A 23,641-nucleotide genomic window follows, 5' to 3' on the forward strand; every position below is an offset into this window, starting at 1 on the left:
CTCAGTTAAGGAAAACAGCTTCAAGTACAGAAACGATTCAAATTCACAACCTCAAACACAAGTCTAAACGAGGTACAAAAACGGAACGTGGTGAAAAGGACAGGGTTTAGGTATGGAAGACTGTTATAAGAGGGCTTTTTAATGTACTATTATAACGGGTGCTTTATATCAATCTCTAATCATCATCTTATCTTATTAAGCAGGCTAATCTACGTGCAAATGTGCAGCCTTGTATCGTCTGGTGTAAAATACAATAAAAAACTTCACGTAATGTGCAGCGTTGTACAGTGATATAAACATAGTATATAAATATAAGCAAATAAAAGTCACATTATTACCGTTCCCGCTGAATGTCGAAACAGTCAGCTGTTCCAGAGACGGCTGTTCTGTCTCTCTCCATCCCGTGTGTCTTTCCATTGAGCTGTTACGCTGAGAGCGCCCCCTGCAGGTTTGGAGCGTTATGAAGCGTTTTTCTTTTGAAGATCGTTTCTTGGTTTGTATCGTTTTGTGCTTTGCATCGTTTCTCTATTTGCAGCGCGTTTGATGATGCTGCATTTGTCTTTGTTTTTTGCAGCACGTTTTTTCATTTGCACCACGTTCCTCTTTTTGTACCTCATTTAGACTTGTGCTTGAGTCTGTGAATTTGAATCGTTTCTGTACTTGAAGCTGTTTTCCTTAACTGAGACGCATTATGCCGTTGCAGTGCGTTTGGCCCTTGTCGGCCACCGTAAATATTGGAAGAAAACCTGTTGCAGTGTGCCATAAAACTGAAGCTAAAACTGAAGCTTGGGAGAAGGTTCACCTTCCAGCAGGTCAGTGATCCTAAGCACAAGGCTAAAGCAACGATGGCATGGCTCAGCAACAAAAAGGTGAACGTTTTGGAGTGGCCAAGTCAAAGTCCGGACCTCAACCCCATTAAAAATCTGGCATAGACTGAAAATCGCAGTCCAGAGGCTCCATCCCACCAACCCGCAAGACCTGTACAAATTCTGACAAGAAGAATGGGCCAAAATTACTCCAGAAGAATGTGCAAAGCTTGTACATACTTACCCCAAGAGAATCACGGCTGTTACCGCAGCAAAAGGGTATGCTACAAAATTGATATGTGGGAGTTGAATACTTATGCAACACTATATTTTAGTTTTTAGTTTATGTACCAAAAGTCAGTGAAACATAACTTATTTTGACTTTGAGAACACGATGTTAGAGCTTATGGGTTCACAAAAACAGTATTGCTCAGGAGCGGATGTGCGAGTATCTTCTATAATCCAGAAATTAGTGACGACTGCCAAGGGGGTTGAATACTTTCGCAAGGCACTGTACATACCAGACGCAAAGCATTATGAAGACTTAAGCGTTACGGTATACATTTCATGAGCTATTTGCGTGTTTATCACTTACGGTCTGTGTGAGAGCCCGTTTCCACGCCTGAAAGGAGGAAAGGTAGTTTATAAATGATCAAGCAGAACGTGACTTTTCTAACCCGGTGGCTCACAACCAACAGTGGAGCGAGCTACTGTGGCAAAGTACCACCGAGTCAGCTTAGCCAAGATCTTGTGGTGCAGAATACCTCAATGCTACGTCTACAGATGCGAGGGAAGTGTCTTTTTTGCCCTTGGAGCCCTACGGGGCTCACACAAATCCCTCCAATTCCCTTGACCATTTTTGTCTTCCTGGACACGTGTCAAGAAAGTAATGTAAACTACTAATAAGACACGTTAGCCCTTAGCTAACGGGTCTGACCCTTTAGCCGAGCCGTTAGTGACGTCGCCTTGTGGTGCAGTACACCCCGTATCGAATCCCGCACCGGTCAAGAATTGTCCGCAGACCAATTCTGCTTTAAAAACCAGTGCGACTCAAGGCAGTCAATAACAGTTTGGCGCCATAAACGTTTGGACAGCAACACACCGTTCGCTGTTCCCGGCACAGCTCCCTTTATTGCTTTCCATGATTGGCAGCTCTTCGTGAACAGTATTTTTACACACATTGAGAGAAAGGTCCCCACCAAATATTGCTACTGCCTTACGAGTCAGGTAAACTTTTCAGGACATTTTGTCTTTAGATACAGTGAAGCACTGTTTTTGTTCATATTTCCATGAAAGCTGTACACCACTAGGGTACTAAGATTGTCTCAGGGTCATGTGTGACCCTAAGACATGAGTAGGTCATGTGTGGCCCTATAAAAATGGGGGGTGTCCACTGATTAAATGCAGTCTTCCTGCACCGGGAAGGGGGAAAACCCAGATAGTCACACAGTTTGTGATGAATGCAAGTTGTTTCTTCCTGCAAACTAGATATGGGGTTTAAAATTAAATTAAGTTGCTTTAATTTAGAGGTTTGATGAAGGTGGGTCATAAATGACCCTTAAGACAGGGGCAATATACACAATGTGTGGACAACACGAGGGTTTTAAATGAGAACAAGTCCAGTTTTTGAGTGATCAGACCAACACAGGGACATGGGGAGTGTCTTTAAGCTGCTTCTAATGAACACTCATTTTCCTCACTAACTTAGAGATCCAAAGCACCTTTCCCATCCTTGTAGACTTCCTATTGATTTTTGGTAGCCACATGGGAATGTTGACACAAAGGGGGGGGGGGGTGCTAATGTCCATTTCAAGCTCTGTAAGCAGGGGCATGATGATCTGAGGCTAACTTGATAACTCAAAGCCTTGTGCACTCAGCGATCCAGACTCACATCAACCACACACTCCCCCAGGGGCAGCTGAGTGCCCCACAAATTCCCAGCTAAGTGAATTTGCATTTCCTTCATGCAGAAATTACACCATCTTTTATCACATTTTATCGATCCGAAAACATTCCCTGTCCTCTTTGGAAGAATGAAACTGTTTCAATGACTACTAAGGAAAAAAAGAAAACACAAGGTAAGAGTAGTTATTGCTCGCTGAAAAACGCAACGGTCCAGTTGCCAGTCTATGATGAGGTACTGTGGGTGAACTACATGGAGTCCATTACAGGGTAGTGCATATACATCTAAAACAGAGCATTTGGTACACTTGTGGTAAAGAAGACCGCTCTACTCCGATCCCCCGAATGTCAGTAAAACCAGAGGGTCCTCTGCCTCCGGGCTGCCTAAGACTTGCCGGAGCCATGACTTTGCTCCATGATGCTGAAGACGAGGCAGACCCCAGCAGTCAGCAGCGTGTGCACCGACTCATAAAGTAGCTTGGGTGAGAAGACACTCCAGATGAAGAGGTGGTAGCGCAGAAGGGTCACCAGCACAATGTATGCCGCCGCCGGTACGGACCGCAGCAGGGCCAGGCAGTAGCAGCCGTGGCCAACTGTCACTGGACTCCTGTGGAGAGAGAGAGAGAAAGAATGTAGGGCAGAGGACGGGGATGAATAAAATGAATAAAACGCTGGGGGGATGAAATCTAGAAGAGAGCACTTGAGTGGACAGAGTGAACCAGCTAGAAGAAAATGGTGAGAAAAACAAGATGGGAAAGTTGGTGTGTGAAACAAGGCGGGCTCAAGTCGCCTTGCCGACCCCACGAGGTTGTGCGGCGCTATGGGATCAGAGAAACAGCATATTCCAATGACAATCTATTTACATATTTTTAGCTTTTCTTACTTTAGCCTTGATTTAACACTTATGAACCCGAGGGGCGTCTGGGTGGCGTGGCGGTCTATTCCATTGTCTACCAAAGCGGAGATCACCGGTTCGAATCCCCGTGTTACCTCCAGCTTGGTCGGGCGTCCCTACAAACACGATTGGCCGTGTCTGCGGGTGGGAAGCCGGATGTGGGTATGTGTCCTGGTCGCTGCACTAGCGCCCCCTCTGGTCGATCGGGGTGCCTGTTCAGGGGCTAGGGGCTAGGGGGAATAGTGTGAACCTTCCATGCAATGTCCCCCTTGCGAAACTCCTCACTGTCAGGTGAAAAGAAGCGGCTGGCGACTCCACATGTATGGGAGGAGGCATGTGGTAGTCTGCAGCCCTCCCCGGACCGGCAGAGGGGGTGGAGCAGCGACCGGGACGGCTCGGAAGAGTGGGGTAATTAGGCAAAATTCAACTGGGGAGAAAAAGGAGGGGGGGGGGATTGTAAATCTGGCCCTGTCAGTCGACCCATGACAAGAATCTGATCCCATGTGCCACTTAAAGTAAGTACGGCTTGCTGGCACAGCCTGGTGAAGAAGTCATAATCTTGCTTCTCCATCAAAAAACAAAAACAAAAACAACAACAAAGAAAACAGCCCTTTGTTGCATCCCACATACAGGGATGAGGGAGGCAGGGTACAGATTAGTGAGCGAAGATGAAGAAGCTAAATTCACACACACTTATTCACTCGCAGGCGAACAACGCACACAGTAGCGTATGTCTGCTGGCGTGAACAAGGCGATATCTGACCCAGTTCAGCACCAGAGCAAGTTAGTACGGGGCTCCTGCTCATTCCACTGGGCAGCGTCCCAGCTGTGGGGGAGGCACTCAAAGCCTGGCGCACAGATCTGCTCCCGAGACAATGAAAGACCCACTGACAAGGCGGGAGATACGGGAGGTTAGGCCAGTGTGGACGTAGAGACAAAAAAAACAAAACCAAAAACCTTGTGAGCAGAACGGGTTCGATTTCCATCTGAGAGACGCACACGCTCGGCCTTCATTTGTTCGGCTTTTTACGAAACATGGTAGATGTCCACAGACTGTCCCGCACGTGGTTTTCAGAGTGAAAGCAGTGAGGATGCTGGTGGGATTCCCAGAACGGCCAGCATTTTGGTGGTCAGCCATTTATGACCCCCTGCTGGCTGGGGATCCCACCTGGTAAGGTATCGAGCTTCTGAATTTTTTTTGTAAAATTTTTTCGTGATTTTCTTTCGTGAATTTTTCCGATGCGTTGGACATATGTGTTTTTGTAGTTTTTTGTAGTTTGGATATGTGTGTTCTTGTAGTGTTTTTGTCTTCGTGTTGCACTGCTGTGTTATGGGGGAAACGACAAATAAATGTTCCTGATTCCTGACCGATGCCCATTTCCACTACCTTCTTGGCGGCTGAGCCCCTGATGGTGCACAGTTCACTCTAAATGAGCTCCACCCTGTCAGATGCTGGTGGTGGACCTGCATCACAGAACCTCGTAGATGGTTTTAGTGACGGGGTTTTTGAGGAATGCAGCGTGAAAGATCGGGCCGTGCTGTGAATAATGACAACACAGAGCGACTGTTCATGTTTACTGCACTGCACAGTGGTGTGTAATGTGATATTACCCGGATTTAATACCCTTATATTAAGCTGGGGGCATTAGCAAAAATAAATAAATAAATAAAAGAAAACCTGAAGTGTAGTGGAACTTTCTCAGCCGAGGCTGTTTTGTGACACATTCAAATGTGTGATCCAAGACTATTAAAGACGTAATTCATGAATGTGCATAAATCAAACAAGGGCCTCTGCAGTCTAGTTTCCAATTTAAATGTGATTTTTTTTTTTTTGCTGCCAAAAATAAATACTTTTTTTTTTTTAGAACAACAAGAGTAGGTCAAAAGCTAGTATACAGCTGCACCGTGTAGGGTCAGTGTTGGAATGTGGCCAACTTGTTACAGGGACGGTCAGTGGTGGTGTCTATAACGTGAAGTCCATCCATCCATCCATCATCCGAACCACTCATCCTGCTCTCAGGGATGCTGGAGCCTATCCCAGCAGTCCTTGGGCGGCAGGTGGAGGGACACCCTGGACAGGCCATCAGAGGGCTCACACACACACACAAACACATTCACACCTAGGGACAATTTAGTACGGCCGGTTCACCTGACCTACAAGTCTTTGGACTGTGGGAGGAAACCGGAGCCCCCGGAGGAAACCCACACAGACACGGGAGAACATGCAAACTCCACACAGAGGACGACCCCGGACGACCCCCCAAGGATGGACTACCCCGGGGCTCGAACCCAGGACCTTCTTGCTGTGAGGCGACAGCGCTAACAACTGCGCCACCGTGCTGCCCATGTGAATTCCTGGATATCAAATGTTCCTCTGCAATGTTGTGTAGTGGTGCCAGTAGTATTTGTTGTTAAAGTGTGCTGAAGTAGCATATCACATGACACGCTTAAGCTACGCTGGAGTAAAATCAAGGTTCTAAATGCAGTTGCAAGAACAATACTTTCCACTCATATCTTGGATTGTTTGAAATTTATCTGGTCGTAATTCTAACTATTCTAATTATTTGTTAACTCTCATCTGCTCCTATATGTGGCTGTGTCTTTGTTTTTCTAAGACTCACTCTGTTGAGTGTTTTGTCGGGGTGATTGTTATTTGGGGTGCTTTAACTGTGCGCTCTCCCTCATGCCTCTGGGTGCATGGACAGCTGTTTTCTCTCCTACTCTGCTGGACGGTCACAGTGAGTAACCAGATGTGGAAAGAGCAGCAAAATATTCCGTCTGTAGCGTTTTAGTAGTATCCACGAGCAGCAATATATTCAGCTCGCTTGGCGTGTGATAAATGTGGACAGAGCCGAAACCGCTGCACCTGTCACTACCCGATCTGAGTATGTGAGAAGAGGACGTATGTATATGAGAGGACCTGAATATATTATGGCTTGCACGGCCCCTCATAAGAGTGACTTCATACTTGAGGAGGAACTTCCTGTGTCCTTCCATGTGAGAACGTGAGAATGAATATACACACACACACACACACACATATATATATATATGTGTGTGTATATAACTTTGTTAAAATATATTATGGCTTGTACGGCCCCTCATAAGAGTGACTTCCTACTTAAGTGACTTCCTACTTAAGTGTTTCCTCCAACCCGACCAGGTTGGAGGAAACACGGGGATTCAAACCAGCGATCCCCGTGTTGGTAGGCAATGGAATAGACCACTACGCTACCCGGACGCCCAAATACATAATGTTTTGACACCGTGGCGATGGCCGTCCTCACATCTGGACCTGACATGTCGTAAAGTGTTTACACTCGCGCGTGCGCCGACTCACATCTAGCGCTAACTCAGATCAGGTAGCGACACCCGGCCGACCAGTCGTGTAACTTCAGTGACGTCGTGGGGTCACCTGATCCAGCGGCCCACATGTAACTCGTTCTCTCAGCCGCTCTGAACATGATCGCTCTAGTCACAGACATTTGCCTTTTTTGGCCGGCCCGCTAGTCCGGTCCAGCCCAAAAGATAATGCTAAGCACAAAGCAGCTGCTCACAGTCAGACTCAGTCTGTGCCCTTGGCATGTGGTGTACGGCGGTGAGGGGGTACCGTCAGTATTCTCTGGACAGTGGAACCCTTGTCAGTTAGCTCATATTCATCCTATTCATTATATTCAGAATTGAATGACATGTATGACCGGTCTTATGCAGGTTTACATGAAGGCAGTACTATATAACGCAGTAGAATTGGAGCAGTCAGCTGCACCAGTGGAAATGCTATCCCTCGTCCAACAGGGCTTCCTAAGTGGTGCAGCAGTCTTTCATGCCAGCAGGTGCAGCACTTAAGAGCTGAATGGGATGCACTGTGAGGACAAAGCCGCAGCCACTAGCATTGTCAACACCCTTCGTAACTGAAAAATAAACACTGACACAATGATTGCAACTCACCTGTCTCTCTCTGAACTGAGGTAGCAGACCAGGTGGCACGCCCAGAGCAGGGGCCCCGCGTAAGTGCTCAGGGCTGTTAATAGGACGGCTGGGGCCTCCACGTAACTCTCGAGTCCCACAAAGCCAACCGAAATGTCCACAGTGGCAATGTTGTTGGAGTTCCCCTGCAGGCACACAAAGAGATCTTATTTTAGCAGCGCCAGCAGTGCAGGTACGACAATATTTTGGATGTAAAACATAGACGACCCCAAATCAGTATTTCAGAATTTGTGAGGCGTGCCGACATCCGGCATCGCAGATTGGTCCTCGGGACGTGGAATGTCACCTCTCTGCATGGAAGGAGCCTGAGCTGGTGCGGGAGGCGGAGCGGTACCAACTAGATATAGTTGGGCTCACCTCCACACATAGCACGGGTTCAGGTACCAAACTCCTGGAGAGGGGCTGGACTCATTACTGTTCTGGAGTTGGCAGGGTGACAGGCGCCGGGCGGGTGTGGGGTTTCAATCATCCATCCATCCGTTATCCAAACTGCTTATCCTACTCAGGGTGGCAGGGATGCTGGAGCCTATCCCAGCAGTCATTGGGCGGCAGGCGGGGAGACACCCTGGGCAGGCCGCCAGGCCATCACAGGGCCGACAAACACACACACATTCACACCTGGGGACAATTTAGTACGGTCGATTCACCTGACCTGCATGTCTTTGGACTGTGGGAGGAAACCGGAGCCCCCGGAGGAAACCCACACAGTCACGGGGAGAACATGCAAACTCCACACAGAGGACGACCCGGGATGACCCACCAAGGTTGGACTACCCCGGGGCTCGAACTCAGGACCTTCTTGCTCTGAGGTTTCAATCAATCAGCCTGACATAGCTGTGATTATGACGAATCATAGGTTGCTAAGGCGGCAGTGTATTTATAAAAGCAGAACTTTTCAAATAAAAGTTTCGGAGCATGGCAGGTTTGGTGCATGTGCCGGAGGTGATGCATCTGATCTGGAACATTTGCGTCACATTCAACGGATGGTTTGGTGACAGGCCCTCAAGACAGCAAGGGCCAACTTGTCGTGTGGCATCAGGGAGGCAGAAAGACAATATGCACAGAGAATCAACAGCCACTTCGCTGATATAGCAGAGACGCACGGTGCTTGGGGAAGGGCATCCGGGCCCTCATGGCTACACGCCTCCTCCTCAGACCTGTGGCGGTGCCCCCACCCTCCCAGATGCACCAAATGACTTCTACGCACAATATGAGAGACTGAACAACGTGCCGGTGGTGAAGACTGCATCCCTGCTGGATGACCGGGTTCTACAGGTGACCGCAGAGGACATGAGAAAGACCCTCTGCTGTGGGCTGGGGGAAACAGAATTTCGTTTCTTTTGTGTACGTACTAGTACACAAGATTAAATGACAAATAAATTATTCCTGATTCCCCACACCGGCCATCTCTTGCTTAAAACAGTCTTAAGTGTATCACTAGACTTATCACTCTTCTCTAGACTTATCACTCTTCTCTAGACTTATCACTCTTCACTAGACTTATCACTCTTCACTAGACTTATCACTTTTCTCTAGACTTATCATTCTTCTCTAGACTTATCACTCTTATCTAGACTTATCACTATTCTCTAGACTTATCAATCTTCTCTAGACTTATCACTCTTCACTAGACTTATCACTCTTCACTAGATTTATTACTCTTCTCTAGACTTATCACTCTTCACTACACTTATCACTCTTCACTAAACTTATCACTCTTCACTAGACTTATTACTCTTCACTAGACTTATCACTCTTCACTAGACTTATTACTCTTCACTAGACTTATTACTCTTCACTAGACTTGTCACTCTTCACTAGACGTATCACTCTTCTGTTTCTGTACACAGGGCAGCCCAAAACTAATACCCCCCCCCCCCGGTCCTCATGGTTCTCACAACAACTGGTAGCTGTGGCTCTGGGCCCTAGGACTAAATCTGTTCCATCAGTTTGTGTAGCAGACATCATTTAGCCAGCTCATGATGGAAAACACACAATGGTCTTTTTTACACATGTGAGTGATCCCCGTGACACTAGAGCTCACATCAAATGAGCTTACCGATCTGAACTACATTTTTGTCAGTGCTGTACTCACGGGTCCACAATCGGTGTGTTGTGTGCCAGAGCTAATATTGTTTGGTAGCGGCTTATTCTGGACCCCATCAAAGTTTTAATGACCTGGGAGAACATGATCATGAATATTTCAGCGTTTTGGAGGTTTTAGCGCTGCCAACAGTGTGCCAACTGAACACATCTGCCCCCCGAGGAGGCTAAACCCAACGCAAGCTCATGCGTTTTTTTTCGTCATCTTGCTCTCTTGCTGCTCACGTCATGGAAAGTACAGTACAGGAAACGGCTCGATCAACCCAGCCTTCATTGCCCCTGCTGGACAACAGTGATATCACTCGTGTGTAAAAAGCTTCATCTGCAGGAAGACCCGTGAATGTCTTCTAGGAAAGTGGTGTTCATTACCAGTGATGGCTTTCCTACACATCATTATATTAAACTAGGTGTCTCTAGCAATCACACAACAACAACACTACTGACGTTTACCTATTAGACACACAGACTAACACACCATGTCAACTTCCTCCACAATCACACAACTACGACTGACCCCTAGGGCACCAGATTACGGATTGAAGAGAAACACTTATTTGTCAATAATGAATTAGAAGGGCGTCCGGGTCGCGTGGCGGCCTATTCTGCTGCCTACCAACACGGGGATTGCCGGTTCGATTCCCCGTTTTACCTCTGGCTTGGTCGGGCGTCCCTAGAGACACAATCGGCCCTGTCAGCGGGTGGGAAGCCGGATGTGGGTATGTGTCCTGGTCGCTGCACTAGCGCCTCCCCTTGTCAGTCGGGGCACCTGACCAGGGGGAACGGGGGAATAGCGTGATCCTCTCACGCGCTACGTCCTCCTGGTGAAATTCCTCACTGTCAGGTGAAAAGAAGTGGCCGGTGACTCCACATGTATGGGAGGAGACATGTGGTAGTCCGCAGCCCGCCCGGATCAGCAGAGGGGGTGAAGGAGTGACCGGGACAGTTTGAAAGAGTGGGGTAATCAGTCTTTCGGTCGTGATGTCACACGCCGCCATTTTCCAAGTAACGTTAATCATTGCTGTTAGCTGTTAGCACAGATTTTTCTTACTAACTCTATTAGTATGTCAAATATTGTTTCAAATCAACATTAAGATTACAGATTTTTGTGGCACATTGGCGCAGTTGTTAGCCCGGTTGCCTCACAGCAAGAAGGTCCTGGGTTTGAGCCCCGGGGTAGTCCAACCTTGGTGGGTCGTGCCGGGTCATCCTCTGTGTGGAGTTTGCATGTTCTCCCCGTGTCTGCGTGGGTTTCCTCCGGGGGCTCCGGTTTCCTCCCACAGTCCAAAGACATGTAGGTCAGGTGAATTTGCCGTACTAAATTGTCTCTTGGAATGAATGGGTGTGTGTGTGGGCCCTGTGATGGCCTGGTGGTCTGTCCAGGGTGTCTCCCTGCCTGCCGCCCAATGACTGCTGGAATAGGCTCCAGCATCCCCGTGACCCTGAGAGCAGGGTAAGCAGTTAAGACAATGGATGGATGGATGGATCACAGATTTTCTCCGGTAAAATTTTAGGTTAGGTATATACACTGCTCAAAAAAATAAAGGGAACACATAAGCAATGCAATGTAGCTCCAAGTCAATCACACTTTTGAGATATCAACCTGTCCAGTTAGGAAGCAACACTGATTTGTGAATCAATTTCACCTGTTGGTAAATTGTCTAATTTCCACCAGGTGGAAATTAGACAATTTGCAAGACAACCCCTATAAAAGGAATGGATTTGCAGGTGGTGGCCACAGACCATTTGCCTGTCCTCATCTTTTCTGGCCGATCTTTGGTTAGTTTTTCATTTTGCTAGTGCCCTCACCACTAGAGGTGGCATGAGGCGGTATCTGCAACCTACAGAAGTTGCTCAGGTAGTGCAGCTCATCCAGGATGGCACATCAATGCGTGCTGTGGCAAGAAGATTTGATGTGTCTCCCAGCACAGTGTCCAGAGCATGGAGGAGGTACCAGGAGACAGGCCAGTACACCAGGAGACGTGGAGGGGGCCGCAGGAGGACAACAACCCTGCAGCAGGACCGCTATCTGGTCCTTTGTGCAACGAGGAGCAGGAGGAGCACTGCCAGAGCCCTACAAAACGACCTTCAACAGGCCACTAATGTGCAGGTTCCTGCTCAAACAGTGAGAAACAGAATGCATGAGGATGGTACGAGGGCCCGACGTCCACAATTGGGGCCTGTGCTCGCAGCCCAACACCGTGCAGCCCGATTGACCTTTGCCAGAGAACATCTTGGTTGGCAGATTCGCCATTGGCGCCCTGTGCTCTTCACAGATGAGAGCAGGTACACATTGAACACATGTGACAGACGTGAGAGAGTCTGGAGACGCTGTGGAGAACGTTCTGCTGCCTGCAACATCCTCCAGCATGACCGGTATGGCGGTGGGTCAGTGATGGTCTGGGGAGGCATATCCTTGGAGGGCCGCACAGACCTCTACGTGCTAGCCAGAGGTACCATGACTGCCATTAGGTACCGGGATGAGATCCTCAGACCCATTGTCAGACCATATGCTGGTGCAGTGGGCCCTGGGTTCCTGCTCATGCATGACAATGCTCGTCCTCATGTGGCCAGAGTGTGTCAGCAGTTCCTGTATGTCGAGGGCATTGATGCTATGGACTGGCCTGCACGTTCCCCAGACCTGAATCCAATCGAGCACCTCTGGGACATCATGTCTCGTACCATCCGCCAACGCGATGTCGCACCATAGACTGTCCAGGAGTTGACCGATGCCCTGATCCAGGTCTGGGAGGAGATCCCTCAGGAGACCATCCGTCGTCTCATCAGGAGCATGCCCAGACATTGTAGGGAGTGCATACAGGCACGTGGAGGCCACACACACTACTGAGCCTCATTTTGAATCGTCTTGAAGAATTTCCACAGAAGTTGGATCAGCCTATGTTCTCATTTTCCACTTTGATTTTGAGTATGATTCTGAATCCAAACCTTAATGGGCTAATGATTTTGATTTCCATTGATCATTCTTAGGTTATTTTGCTCTAAACACATTCCTCTGTCTAATAAATAAAGATTTTCAGCTGAAATATTTCATTCATCGAGGTCTATATTGTGTTTTTAGGTGTTCCCTTTATTTTTTTGAGCAGTATATATATATATATATATATATATTAAGATAACATTTCAGGTTAGATTGGCTATATATGTAGCTATATATTAGATTAGATAGTGCACGCAGGCGAGATGGTTGGGCGTTCCTGTTGTGTGAAGAACTGCCACAGCAAATCCCACGATCGCTCCGGTATCAAACTGGAGAATGGGTTACGCTTTTTTTCTTTCCCTCCTTGGAAGAGAAACGAAGGGAAGAACACAGAGGACTTAACCAAGAGGCGCAGGATGACCTGGGCTGCAGCAGTGAGACGCCAATCGATCCCGTTCTTTAAACATCTCAGGGAGGTAAGGGTAAAGGCAACTGTAATGCTAATGTATGGATAAGTCAATGGCTAAAGTGCTAGCTAATTCATAAACAATGCCTCTGATCCTTGGAAGATGGCGCCCGGCGTCGCGTTGCCCTTGGAAACGGCCCAAGTCTGAAAGACCGATTGCCTGGATACAACTGGGGGGGGGGGGGGGGGGGAAGTAAAATAATAATAGCGGATTAGAACAGCTATAGTTTAGCTGTTCGGCTCTTCCCACCTATGGTCCATTTATGCTGTTTTTCTGTGCCGTTCATCTCTTTGTCTGTCTTTTTTATTTCATTGTACTTTTAACTAATATTTTTACAGCCATTTTTAACGAGCAAACTTTTGTATATGGCAGTCTTCTCTCACACGTGAAACGAGCCACCAAATGGACCCATTTTTTCTTCTTGATTTTAGTTTTTTTGTTCTGTACATTCTTAGCCAGAAAATCAGCTCCTGCACGATTCGTTCGATTTTAGCTTCAGCAACACCTGACAGCAAGACACCGATTCATCTGACCGCCAGCTAGCAGCAGGGCAACATAAATAAAGGGCTATTCCGCCACAGGGGGCAGCAGGGTGGCTACGCCTGAGGGCAGGTGTCATGTCCTCTGTAGTCCGATGCTGCAAAACAATACTACATATGTTACTCAGCCATGGAGCGCCCCCATATGACGTGAGCACAACAGTAAACATCAGCACAAGATGTGCGCTGCACAGTGTGGCTCATACAACAGGCTGCGGCGTTATCTGTTAACAAGCGGGAGTTCACTCCTACCTGAAACGACCACGGGCGGTCAAAATGACCGCAGGTTTTTGAACTCGATATCCCGTCAAGATAAATACCCAACTGAGATATTAACGCATTACACATGGTAGTATGTCTGTTATGAAACTGACACCAAACATTAGCATTTTAACAACCATAATACTATTTTTAAACAATTTAGACTTCAGAGAGACATGGTCAAACTTGAATAGAAAAATTGAAAAAGTGAAAATATTCGCTGAAAACCAAACCGGAAACACATGTTGCTAATGTAACAAACGTAACAAGGCCTATAAAATGTGAAATGTAAAAAAAAAGAAGTGAAAATAAATATTGAAACAGTCCCAAACAACGACCAGAACTTAAAAAATACTAGAACGACCGTGGTGGTCATTTTGACCGTTTTGGATTTTCAAAGTTTAATAACTTTGTGGGGGGAGACACAGACCTGCCGCACCCCAAATGCTCCGCAAACTGCATATATTTGCATTAAAATTAGATTTAGATCAATTTAATAATAATTTAAAAAAAAGTTATGATAAGATTTACCTAAAATGACTATGAGCGGTCAAAATGACCGCACGTTATTTGCGCGTCATGTCACGTGTGTTCTTCACGTCATTTCCTTCGCAACGTTCAGTTCTTTTTTTACAGTTCACGTTTTATAGGCCTTGTTACGGTTGTTAGATTAGCAACATGTGTTTTCCGTATTGTTTTTGATGTATTATGTCCAACATGTCTGGTTACAGACGCCGTTACAGATGCACCATGACTACCACCGAGGCGTTGCAGTATTTACAGGCGCTGGACAGCAACGATTTTAATTTGGTTGAAAAATACTATTAAAGTTGTTAAAATGTTACTTTTGGTGTCAGTTAGTTTCATAACAGACATACTAACATATGTAATGCATTAATATCTCAACTGGGTATTTATCTTGACACAATATAGAGTTTAAAAACCATGGCGGTCAAAATGACCGCTCATGGTCATTCTAGTAGTTTTTAAGTTCTGGTCGTTGTTTGGGACTGTTTTAATATTTATTTTCAGTTCTTTTTCTAATTTCACGTTTTATAGGCCTTGTTACATTTGTTAGATTAGCAATATGTGTTTTCCGTTTTGTTTTTCAGGTAATATTTTCACTTTTTCAAATTTTTTATTCAAGTTCGACCATGTCTCTCTGAAGGTTAACTTGTTTAAAAATAGTATTATAGTTGTTAAAATGTTCATTTTGGTGTCAGTCGTTTCCTAATACTAACATATGTAATGCATTAATATCTCATTGGGTATTTATCTTGACAGAATATAGAGTTAAAAACTTCCGCCTATGGTCATTTTAGGTAGGAGTGAAATCCTGGTCATTCTAGAATGAGCCCGTGCTTAGAAGTTTCCATATACATTAACAACCCATGCAGAAGAGGAGTGACATGTCACATGACAAAAGTCAGCTTTCTACAGCAATCATGCCTGACTTGCATCCCGTAGAATACTGTTAGTAAGCCGGAGTGTTTGAGAGCTGGATATGTGTGAAACCTGTCTTCATCCATACCTGGAAGTAAAAGAAAGCTTGACCAAGCCAGTAGTGCATGATGGTGGTCTGGGCGGCGTCGTAGTTCAGCCTCCTCCATATGAACTCAGCCATCAAGGTCTGGATCAGGAGGCTGCAGCACAGCACGGGCAGGTTGTGTGCTCGAAACAAGAGGGCCACCAGCAAGACCAGGCCGCTGTAGATCTCCCATAAGCCCCGGTTTTTAAGTCTGGCGTCCACTGTGATGATTTGGGAGCGTAACAGGTCCTTGGTGCCCGTGAAGAGAATCCCCAGCACAAAGACGTACACGAAGCGTGCCTCCACGGTGCCCCTGAAACAGAGACGGAAGCACTGATTGTGCATTTGCTATAAAGTGTCCTGTGCAGTGAATTGTCCTCACTATCAGTACAGCAGTGTTACTCAACCACCTTCCAAGGGAAGCCATGCTCATGTTGTCTTTCATTCCAAGCTAGTTCGACACCAGATCAATGTACAGCAATGTTTTTCAACGTTAACTAGGATTTTCTGCCACAAGCGACATCAAGTTATCTTACTGAATAGTTCAAAATATAAAGCGTAACACAGGGGCCAAAATAAAATACAAAATATATAAATATATATATGTATATACACACACACACACAATATATATATATACACAACATATACAATATATAAATATATATACAACTAGGAGAGGTACCCGGCGTTGCCCGGGGAAAATGTTCTCATCAAAACAACCAACATGATCTGATCTTTACGATATAAGCGACGATGACATATAGGATAATTTATGATATGATACACGTGATAAACGAATGTCGAATAAACGAATCTTGTTAACGAAAATGATCAAATGTCATAATTTTCAATCCATTCATCAAGCTTCTTTGCCAGTGTGTGTATTAATCACTCAGTGCTCAAGCGCCTCACGGTAAACCACACTGCATGCCTTCAGGCTAGCATTGACAAGGTTAGGTGTAGTGCCTCCCTCGACCACTGGAAGGATTTGTCCAAAGTCTCCACAAAGCATCGTTGGAATGCCTCTTTCGCAAATAAATCAAATTTTGGTAACACTTTAGTATGGGGAACATAAAAAAACTTAATTACTAGTGAATTAGTAATGATCAAGATGTCACTTTAGTATGGGGAACATATTCTAAGTAACAAAAACTTAATTAACAGTAATTTAACACTATTAACACTTGTAGTTTTGTGTTTTGTTATGTAAGAACAGACCATATTCATTAAGTGTTGGTAAGGGAGAATAAATTTTCTTGTGGTACTACCACCTTATAAAGGCCATACTAAGCAAAGCATATTGAGATGGTACTACTAATAAGCAATAACTCTGAGGTTATAGAGGGAAAACTCATAGTTAATGGCTTACTGGTTGTATAATAAGGCCATGCAGAATAAGGCATTAATGAGTACGTAATAATGACCAATTAAGAGCCAATATGCCGCTAATTTGCATGCTAATAAGCACCTAATTAATGGTAACTACGTTCCCCATACTAAAGTGTTACCAAAATTTTTTACTTGGTTTTCGAAATATTTCTTGAACTGTGCAATCCTTGGAAAGTGCTGATTCTAAAGATACCTTTCTTTTTGTTCTACGATGAGTATTTCTGGAGTTTTAAGCGAATATACAAACATACACTCTTGCTTTATATATACTTAGCAGAAAAAGTAAGGAAATGTGTGTTTGGTGGATGATTTCTTTGTTGTAACAACGCTTCTTGGCAATAAATCTTATACCGTTCGAAAGCCTGTTTATTTCCCTTTTAAATGGTGCCACATTTGTAAGGAACATGCATTTGTGGGATGAGCAGCAGAGCTGAGTATGTGGGCTGTGCCCATGAAAAATTTGCCAAATCTTCTCTGCCGATGCCAAACAACTTGTTTTGCTGCTGCTATTGACTCTTGTTTTGAGCTTCTGATACCCCAGGTGCTGACAATCAGGTGCTTAATATCAGATTTATTGCCAAGAAGCATTGTTACAACAAAGACATAATCTACCAAACACACATTTCCTTACTTTTTGTACTAAGTTTATATAAGATATATATACAACACATACAATATATGAAATACATAGAAAATGTAAACTGCGAAACAGGGGGCAGTGACAGTGAACACACAGACAATCTGAAATTCAGAACGTGGCAACAACTTAAAACTCACAACACCTTGTGAAGGTTGAAATGTTAATAAAGTAGCAAGTAATTGAGAGAAGGACTTGGTGACGATTAGTCCTCGCTCATCCTCAGGTGCCACGGCTGTGCCGGAGTGAAAAAGTGCGATGATTGAAATGTGGCTCTGACGTCACATGATTGGATTTCCTTACCAAATCAATAACACAACACAACACACAAAGGCCAGTGAAAGTAAAGAGAATAAAAACTATACCATGTCCCTAGAGTCTATCTGTTAAAGGTGTTTTAAAAAGGTTCATTGCCCATGTAGCACCAAATATATGGTTTGGGACATTGGAATTCTTGGAGAAAAATTAACAAGTCTCAGGATTTAATGGAGAAACAGAATTACAGTGAGGGCAATTCTGATCAAATTCTAATCAAGTTAAAACTTTCCAATAAAGGGTGTCTGGGTAGTGTAGCGGTCTATTCCCTTGCCTACCAACACGGGGCTGGCCGGTTCAAATCCCCATGTGTACCCCGGCTTGGTCGGGCGTCCCTACAGACACATGTGGGGCGGGAAGCCGGATGTGGGTATGGGTACTGGTCCCTGCACTAGCGCCTCCTCTGGTTGGTTGGGCCGCCTATTCGGGGGGGGACTGGGGGGAATAGTGTGATCCTCCCACGTGCTACGTCCCCCCTGGTGAAACTCCTCACTGTCAGATGAAAAGAAGCAGCTAGTGACTCCACATGTATCGGAGGAGGCATGTGGTAGTCTGCAACCCCCCCCCCCCCCCCAGATCAGCAGAAGGGGTGAAGCAGCGACCGGGACGGCTCAGACAGCGGGGTGATTGGCCAAGTACAATTGGGGAGAAAAAAATAAAGGGGGAGGGGGGTGTAAAAACAAAAATCCAATTAATCTTGATGTTTTAGTGAGTAATCTGAAGACAAATAGTATTATTATTATTTAAGGCAGTGTAGAATGAGCAACTAAATACAGTTTATTATTATTATTTAAAGCACAGTGTAGAATGAGCAACTAAATACAGTTTATTATTATTAGTTAAGGCACAGTGTAGAATGAGCAACTAAATACAGTTTATTATTATTAGTTAAGGCGCAGTGTAGAATGAGTAACTAAATACAGTTTATTATTATTATTTAAGGCACAGTGTAGAATGAGCAACTAAATACAGTTTATTATTATTAGTTAAGGCACAGTGTAGAATGAGCAACTAAATACAGTTTATTATTATTATTTAAGGCACAGTGTAGAATGAGTAACTAAATACAGTTTATTATTATTATTTAAGGCACAGTGTAGAATGAGTAACTAAATACAGTTTAGTATTATTATTTAAGGCGCAGTGTAGAATGAGCAACTAAATACAGTTTATTATTATTAGTTAAGGCACAGTGTAGAATGAGCAACTAAATACAGTTTATTATTATTAGTTAAGGCACAGTGTAGAATGGGTAAACTAGTTTCTGTATCAACAGAACGGTTGACAAAACTGTAGTGAGAACAATGGCACATTTATTTTGTTCTGTTTTGTACAGGAAGGGAGGAGTAGATTTACAGTATGAATCATGACGTAGCATGAGGTGATAGGGTTAGCTTGTTTCTGCAAACACGTGGAAACTAATAACCTGAGAACTTTGATTCAGCTACACTTGGTGCTCACAGATCAATCAATCAATCAATCAATCAACCAATCAAGCTTCATTATATGTAGCGTTTTTCTTGCTGCAACAGCCACTCAAAGCGCTTTACAAATAATACAAATACAAAACTTCAAACCACCATTACTGAAGGTTAGCTGTCCGGAGAAGGATTTCAATTCTAGACTAACTGACCTTCCTTTGAATATGTATTGGCTTGATGATGATGATGACCTAACAAAGGGCCAAGCATCAGTTGAAGCCAGTAGCACGGCATGATACAGACGTGAGGATTCAGCCGTAGAAACTAATTCCTGTCAGTCAGGAGAAAAGCTCAGAATCAGAAACTCTTTGTCATTTAATTTCATGCACTTGTGCACATGAAATGAAATGAAAGATGGTTCCCCCCAGCCCACAGCAGTGCAACAAGACAAAAACACATATCCAGGGGCGTCCAGGTAGCATAGCAGTCTATTCCACTGCCTACCAACACGTGAATCGCCGGTTCGAATCCCCGTGTTACCTCCAGCTTGGTCAGGCATCCCTACAGACACGATTGGCCATGTCAGCGGGTCGAAGCCAGATGTGGGTGTGTGTCCTGGTCGCTGCACTAGCGCCTCCTCTGGTCGGTCGAGGTGCCTGTTCGGCAGGGAGGGGTAACTGGGGGGATTAGCGTGGTTCTCTCACGCGCTATGTCTCTGTGGCGAAACTCCTCGCTGTCAGGTGAAAAGAAGCAGCTGGTGACTCTACATGTATGGGAGGAGGCATGTGGTAGTCTGCCGCCCTCCCCGGGTTGGCAGAGGGGGTGGAGCAGCGACTGGGACGGCTTGGAAGAGTAGGGTAATTAGCCAAGTGCAATTGGGGAGGAAAAGGGGGAAAATCCAAAAAGAACCCTACTCCCCCCCAAAAAAACCCACATACCCAAAAACTACAAGAACACACATATCCAAACTAACACATATATCTAAAAAAAAAAAAAAAAAATCACTGTTCAGGAGATCGAACGCCAGCCAGGATGACTGTCGGAACTGCTAGTCTGCATGGGCTAGCAGTTAGCTTAGCCTGCCCCGTTTCTGCGTCCTGTCAAACCACCCTTTGGATTTCCTCTTTGGGCGCAGCGCCGGTCAGAGCTGTGGTCCTTGGGCCCACAGGACATAGCAGACCCAAGCTCCCTCTGCCGATCCAACACCAGCTCTCCCAGCCAGACACCTTTGACACACCTGCCCGCACGCCACATGACGACAATAAAAACACAGTGAAGGCTAGGCAAGGCTGCCGCCAGACCGTCCTCTGTGTTATCGGAACTGCTGGTCTGCATGGGCTAGCAGTTAGCTTAGCCTGCCCCACTTCCGCGTCTTGTCAGACCGCCCTCGGTGTTACCTCTTCGGGCACAGCTCCAGGCAATGTTGTTCAGCCACTGCAGGACAAGCTGGGAACAATGCAGATCCCCCATGAGAACCAGTCAGCACCGCTAACATTGCCGAGGCATTCACAGCCAACTCGGACACTGCCAAGATCACAGGTGAAACCAGAAACACCTCGACCCACGCCAGAGAAGAAACCATTCTCACAACAGCCAGCAAATCAGCACCAGCGGCTGCTGAGCCACCTCATCTGAGCGACTGAAGGAAACAGAGGAGCAGCAAGACATTTCACTTAAACAAGAGCACTACACCTGATAACAAAAGTCAATAGCAACATGTCTGAACTGAAGTCAACAGCAACATGTCTGAACTGAAGTCAATAGCAACATGTCTGAACTGAAGTCAATAGCAACATGTCTGAACTGAAGTCAATAGCAACATGTCTGAACTGAAGACAATAGCAACATATCTGAACTGAAGACAATAGCAACATGTCTAAACTGAAGACAATAGCAACATGTCTGAACTGAAGACAATAGCAACATGTCTAAACTGAAGACAATAGCAACATGTCTGAACTGAAGACAATAGCAACATGTCTGAACTGAAGTCAATAGCAACATGTCTGAACTGAAGTCAATAGCAACATGTCTGAACTGAAGTCAATAGCAACGTCTGAACTGAAGTCAATAGCAACATTTCTGAACTGAAGTCAATAGCAACATGTCTGAACTGAAGACAATAGCAACATGTCTGAATTGAAGACAATAGCAACATGTCTAAACTGAAGACAATAGCAACATGTCTGAACTGAAGTCAATAGCAACTGAAGTCAATAGCAACATGTCTGAACTAAAGCCAAAAGACAATCAGAAATCCTTTTCAGAAAATGCATTCCTAACCTGCTGACCTCACCTTCCACCCTGACTGGAAAATAATTTGTTGACCATGAAATTGCCAAGGACAAAAGAATAAACAGCCCTTTCCTGACACTCATCTCCAAACAACCCCTATTCTCTCCTCCTGATGCCTGCCGCTAACTCAAACACAGTGAACCACCCAAGCCATCCACTCATCAAACTCATGGCATGCATTTTTGTACAAAATCGTAACATATATACACCACCAACTTCTTAAAATGGTGTTTTCCACTCAGTAAGGGCTACATTTAGCCCATTCCAGGTGTTAATGAGAGACTTTAAAAGATGTCATTCCCTTTAAATCCAACAAACTGAACTTAATGCTGCAAGCCTGCTCTGCCCTGACTGCACCATGACCATGAGCTGGGGAAAGAGTTACGAAAATGGATGGAATGATGGATGGAATACTATGATGGATGGGTGAATGGAATATCGTACTGATAACTGATCCAGTGGACCCCGGACAACAGCCGCTTTTCTGGGGTCTGGTCGCAGTGGTAGCAAGCTAAGTAGGGCACTCCAGACGTCCCTCTCCCCAGCAACGCCCTCCAGCTCCTCCTGGGGAATCTCAAGACGTTCCCAGGCCAGATTGGACATGTAGTCCCTCCAGCGAGTTCTGGGTCTACCCCGGGGTCTCCTCCCAATTGTATGTGCCCGAAAATCTCCAAATGAAGGTGCCCAGGCAGCATCCTAATCAGATGCCCGAACCACCTCAACTGTCTCCTTTCGATGCAAAGGAGCAGCGGCTCTACTCTGAGCTCCCTCCGGATGTCCGAGCTCATTGTTGACTTGTTGTCTGAATAATAAACAATCCCTCATGCATGGAAATTGCCTGCAAACACTCAAGACTCGGAAATAATTACACAAAGCACTGGTGGTTGATGAGAAAAGATAAGTTGTACTGCATGCAAGAGGAGAATACAAGGAGTGGGTGAACCTACTTCATTCTTACTGAACAAAAGAGTCGTGTCCCTTATATTCCTTTTCCTTAAACAAAGAAAGGCCTGGCCATTGGTCAACTAAAGCCATACATTTTCCTATACCTCACACCATAGGTTAGTTTAAACATCTGGTCATCGCCAGTTAGGAGGGGCCATATAGAATTACAAGGCACTGGGAGTTAAACTGGGTATATGGGAGAGAAGATAACACCTGTCCCTCATTACAAACATTCCTTATTCCTCTCTGGGAAATTCACAAAAGGCTTCTTTAAAGCTGATCTGACCAAAAGGCATAGAGAATCAACTGCACAATGAATAAATGATAATCCTTAATAACTCTTAATGCTTCAAGCCACTTTTCCTAATGTCAGCACCGTGTCTATATAAAGATAAAGTTTTATTGTTTGAGTGCACTATGCTAAGAAGAGGTGGGAAGGCTGGTGTGATTACTGTCTTGAAAACTGATATCTCATCTCATCTCATCATCAGCCGCTTCTCCGGGGTCGGGTCATGGTGGCAGCAAGCTAAGTAGGGCACTCCAGATGTCACTCTCCCCAGCAATGCCCTCAAGCCCCTCTTGGGGGATCTCAAGATTGGACATGTAGTCCCTCCAGCGAGTTCTGGGTCTATCCTGGGGTCTCCTCCCAGTTGGACATGCCTGGAAAACTTCCAAAAGAAGGCACCCAGGAGGCATCCTAATCAGATGCCTGAACCACCTCAACTGGCTCCTTTCGACGCGAAGGAGCAGCGGCTCTAATCTGAGCCCCTTCTGGATGTCTGAGCTCCTCACCCTATCTCTAAGGCTGAGCCCAGACACCCTAAGGAAGAAACTCATTCCAACTGCTTGTATCCACGATCTCACCCTTTCAGTCACTACCCAAAGCTCATGACCATAGCTGAGGGTTGGAACGAAGATTGACTGGTAAATTGAGAGCTCTGCCTTACGACTCAGCTCCCTCTTCACCACAACAGTCTGGTACAACGTTCGCATTACTGCTGATGCTGCACCAATCCGCCTGTTAATCTCCCGCTCCATCCTACCCTCACTCATCAACAAGACCATGAGATACTTAAACTCCTTCACTTGAGGCAACAACTCATCCCCAACCCGGAGGGAGCAATCCACGATTTTCCGGTAGAGAACCATGGCTTCAGACTTGGAGGTGCTGACTCTCATCCCGGCCATTTCACACTCAGCTACAAACCGCCCC

At 45.5% G+C, this 23,641-nt stretch overlaps 1 protein-coding gene across 1 annotated transcript in view; it reads right to left on the reverse strand.

Moving 5' to 3' along the window:
- Positions 1-1,905: 1,905 nt before the first annotated feature.
- The window catches only part of pigg (phosphatidylinositol glycan anchor biosynthesis class G), a 129,728-nt gene continuing 107,992 nt past the window's right edge, over positions 1,906-23,641 (reverse strand). Inside the window, exons 11-13 of the mRNA XM_056282726.1 lie at positions 15,427-15,736; positions 7,552-7,715; positions 1,906-3,315 (exon numbers count right to left, since the gene is read on the reverse strand). Coding sequence (XP_056138701.1) covers positions 3,093-3,315; positions 7,552-7,715; positions 15,427-15,736 — 697 coding nt within the window. The 3' untranslated portion in view covers positions 1,906-3,092. The remainder of the gene's footprint in view (positions 3,316-7,551; positions 7,716-15,426; positions 15,737-23,641) is intronic.

The sequence above is a fragment of the Lampris incognitus genome, chromosome 1 (assembly GCF_029633865.1).
Source record: "Lampris incognitus isolate fLamInc1 chromosome 1, fLamInc1.hap2, whole genome shotgun sequence".
NCBI classification, from domain to species: domain Eukaryota; kingdom Metazoa; phylum Chordata; class Actinopteri; order Lampriformes; family Lampridae; genus Lampris; species Lampris incognitus.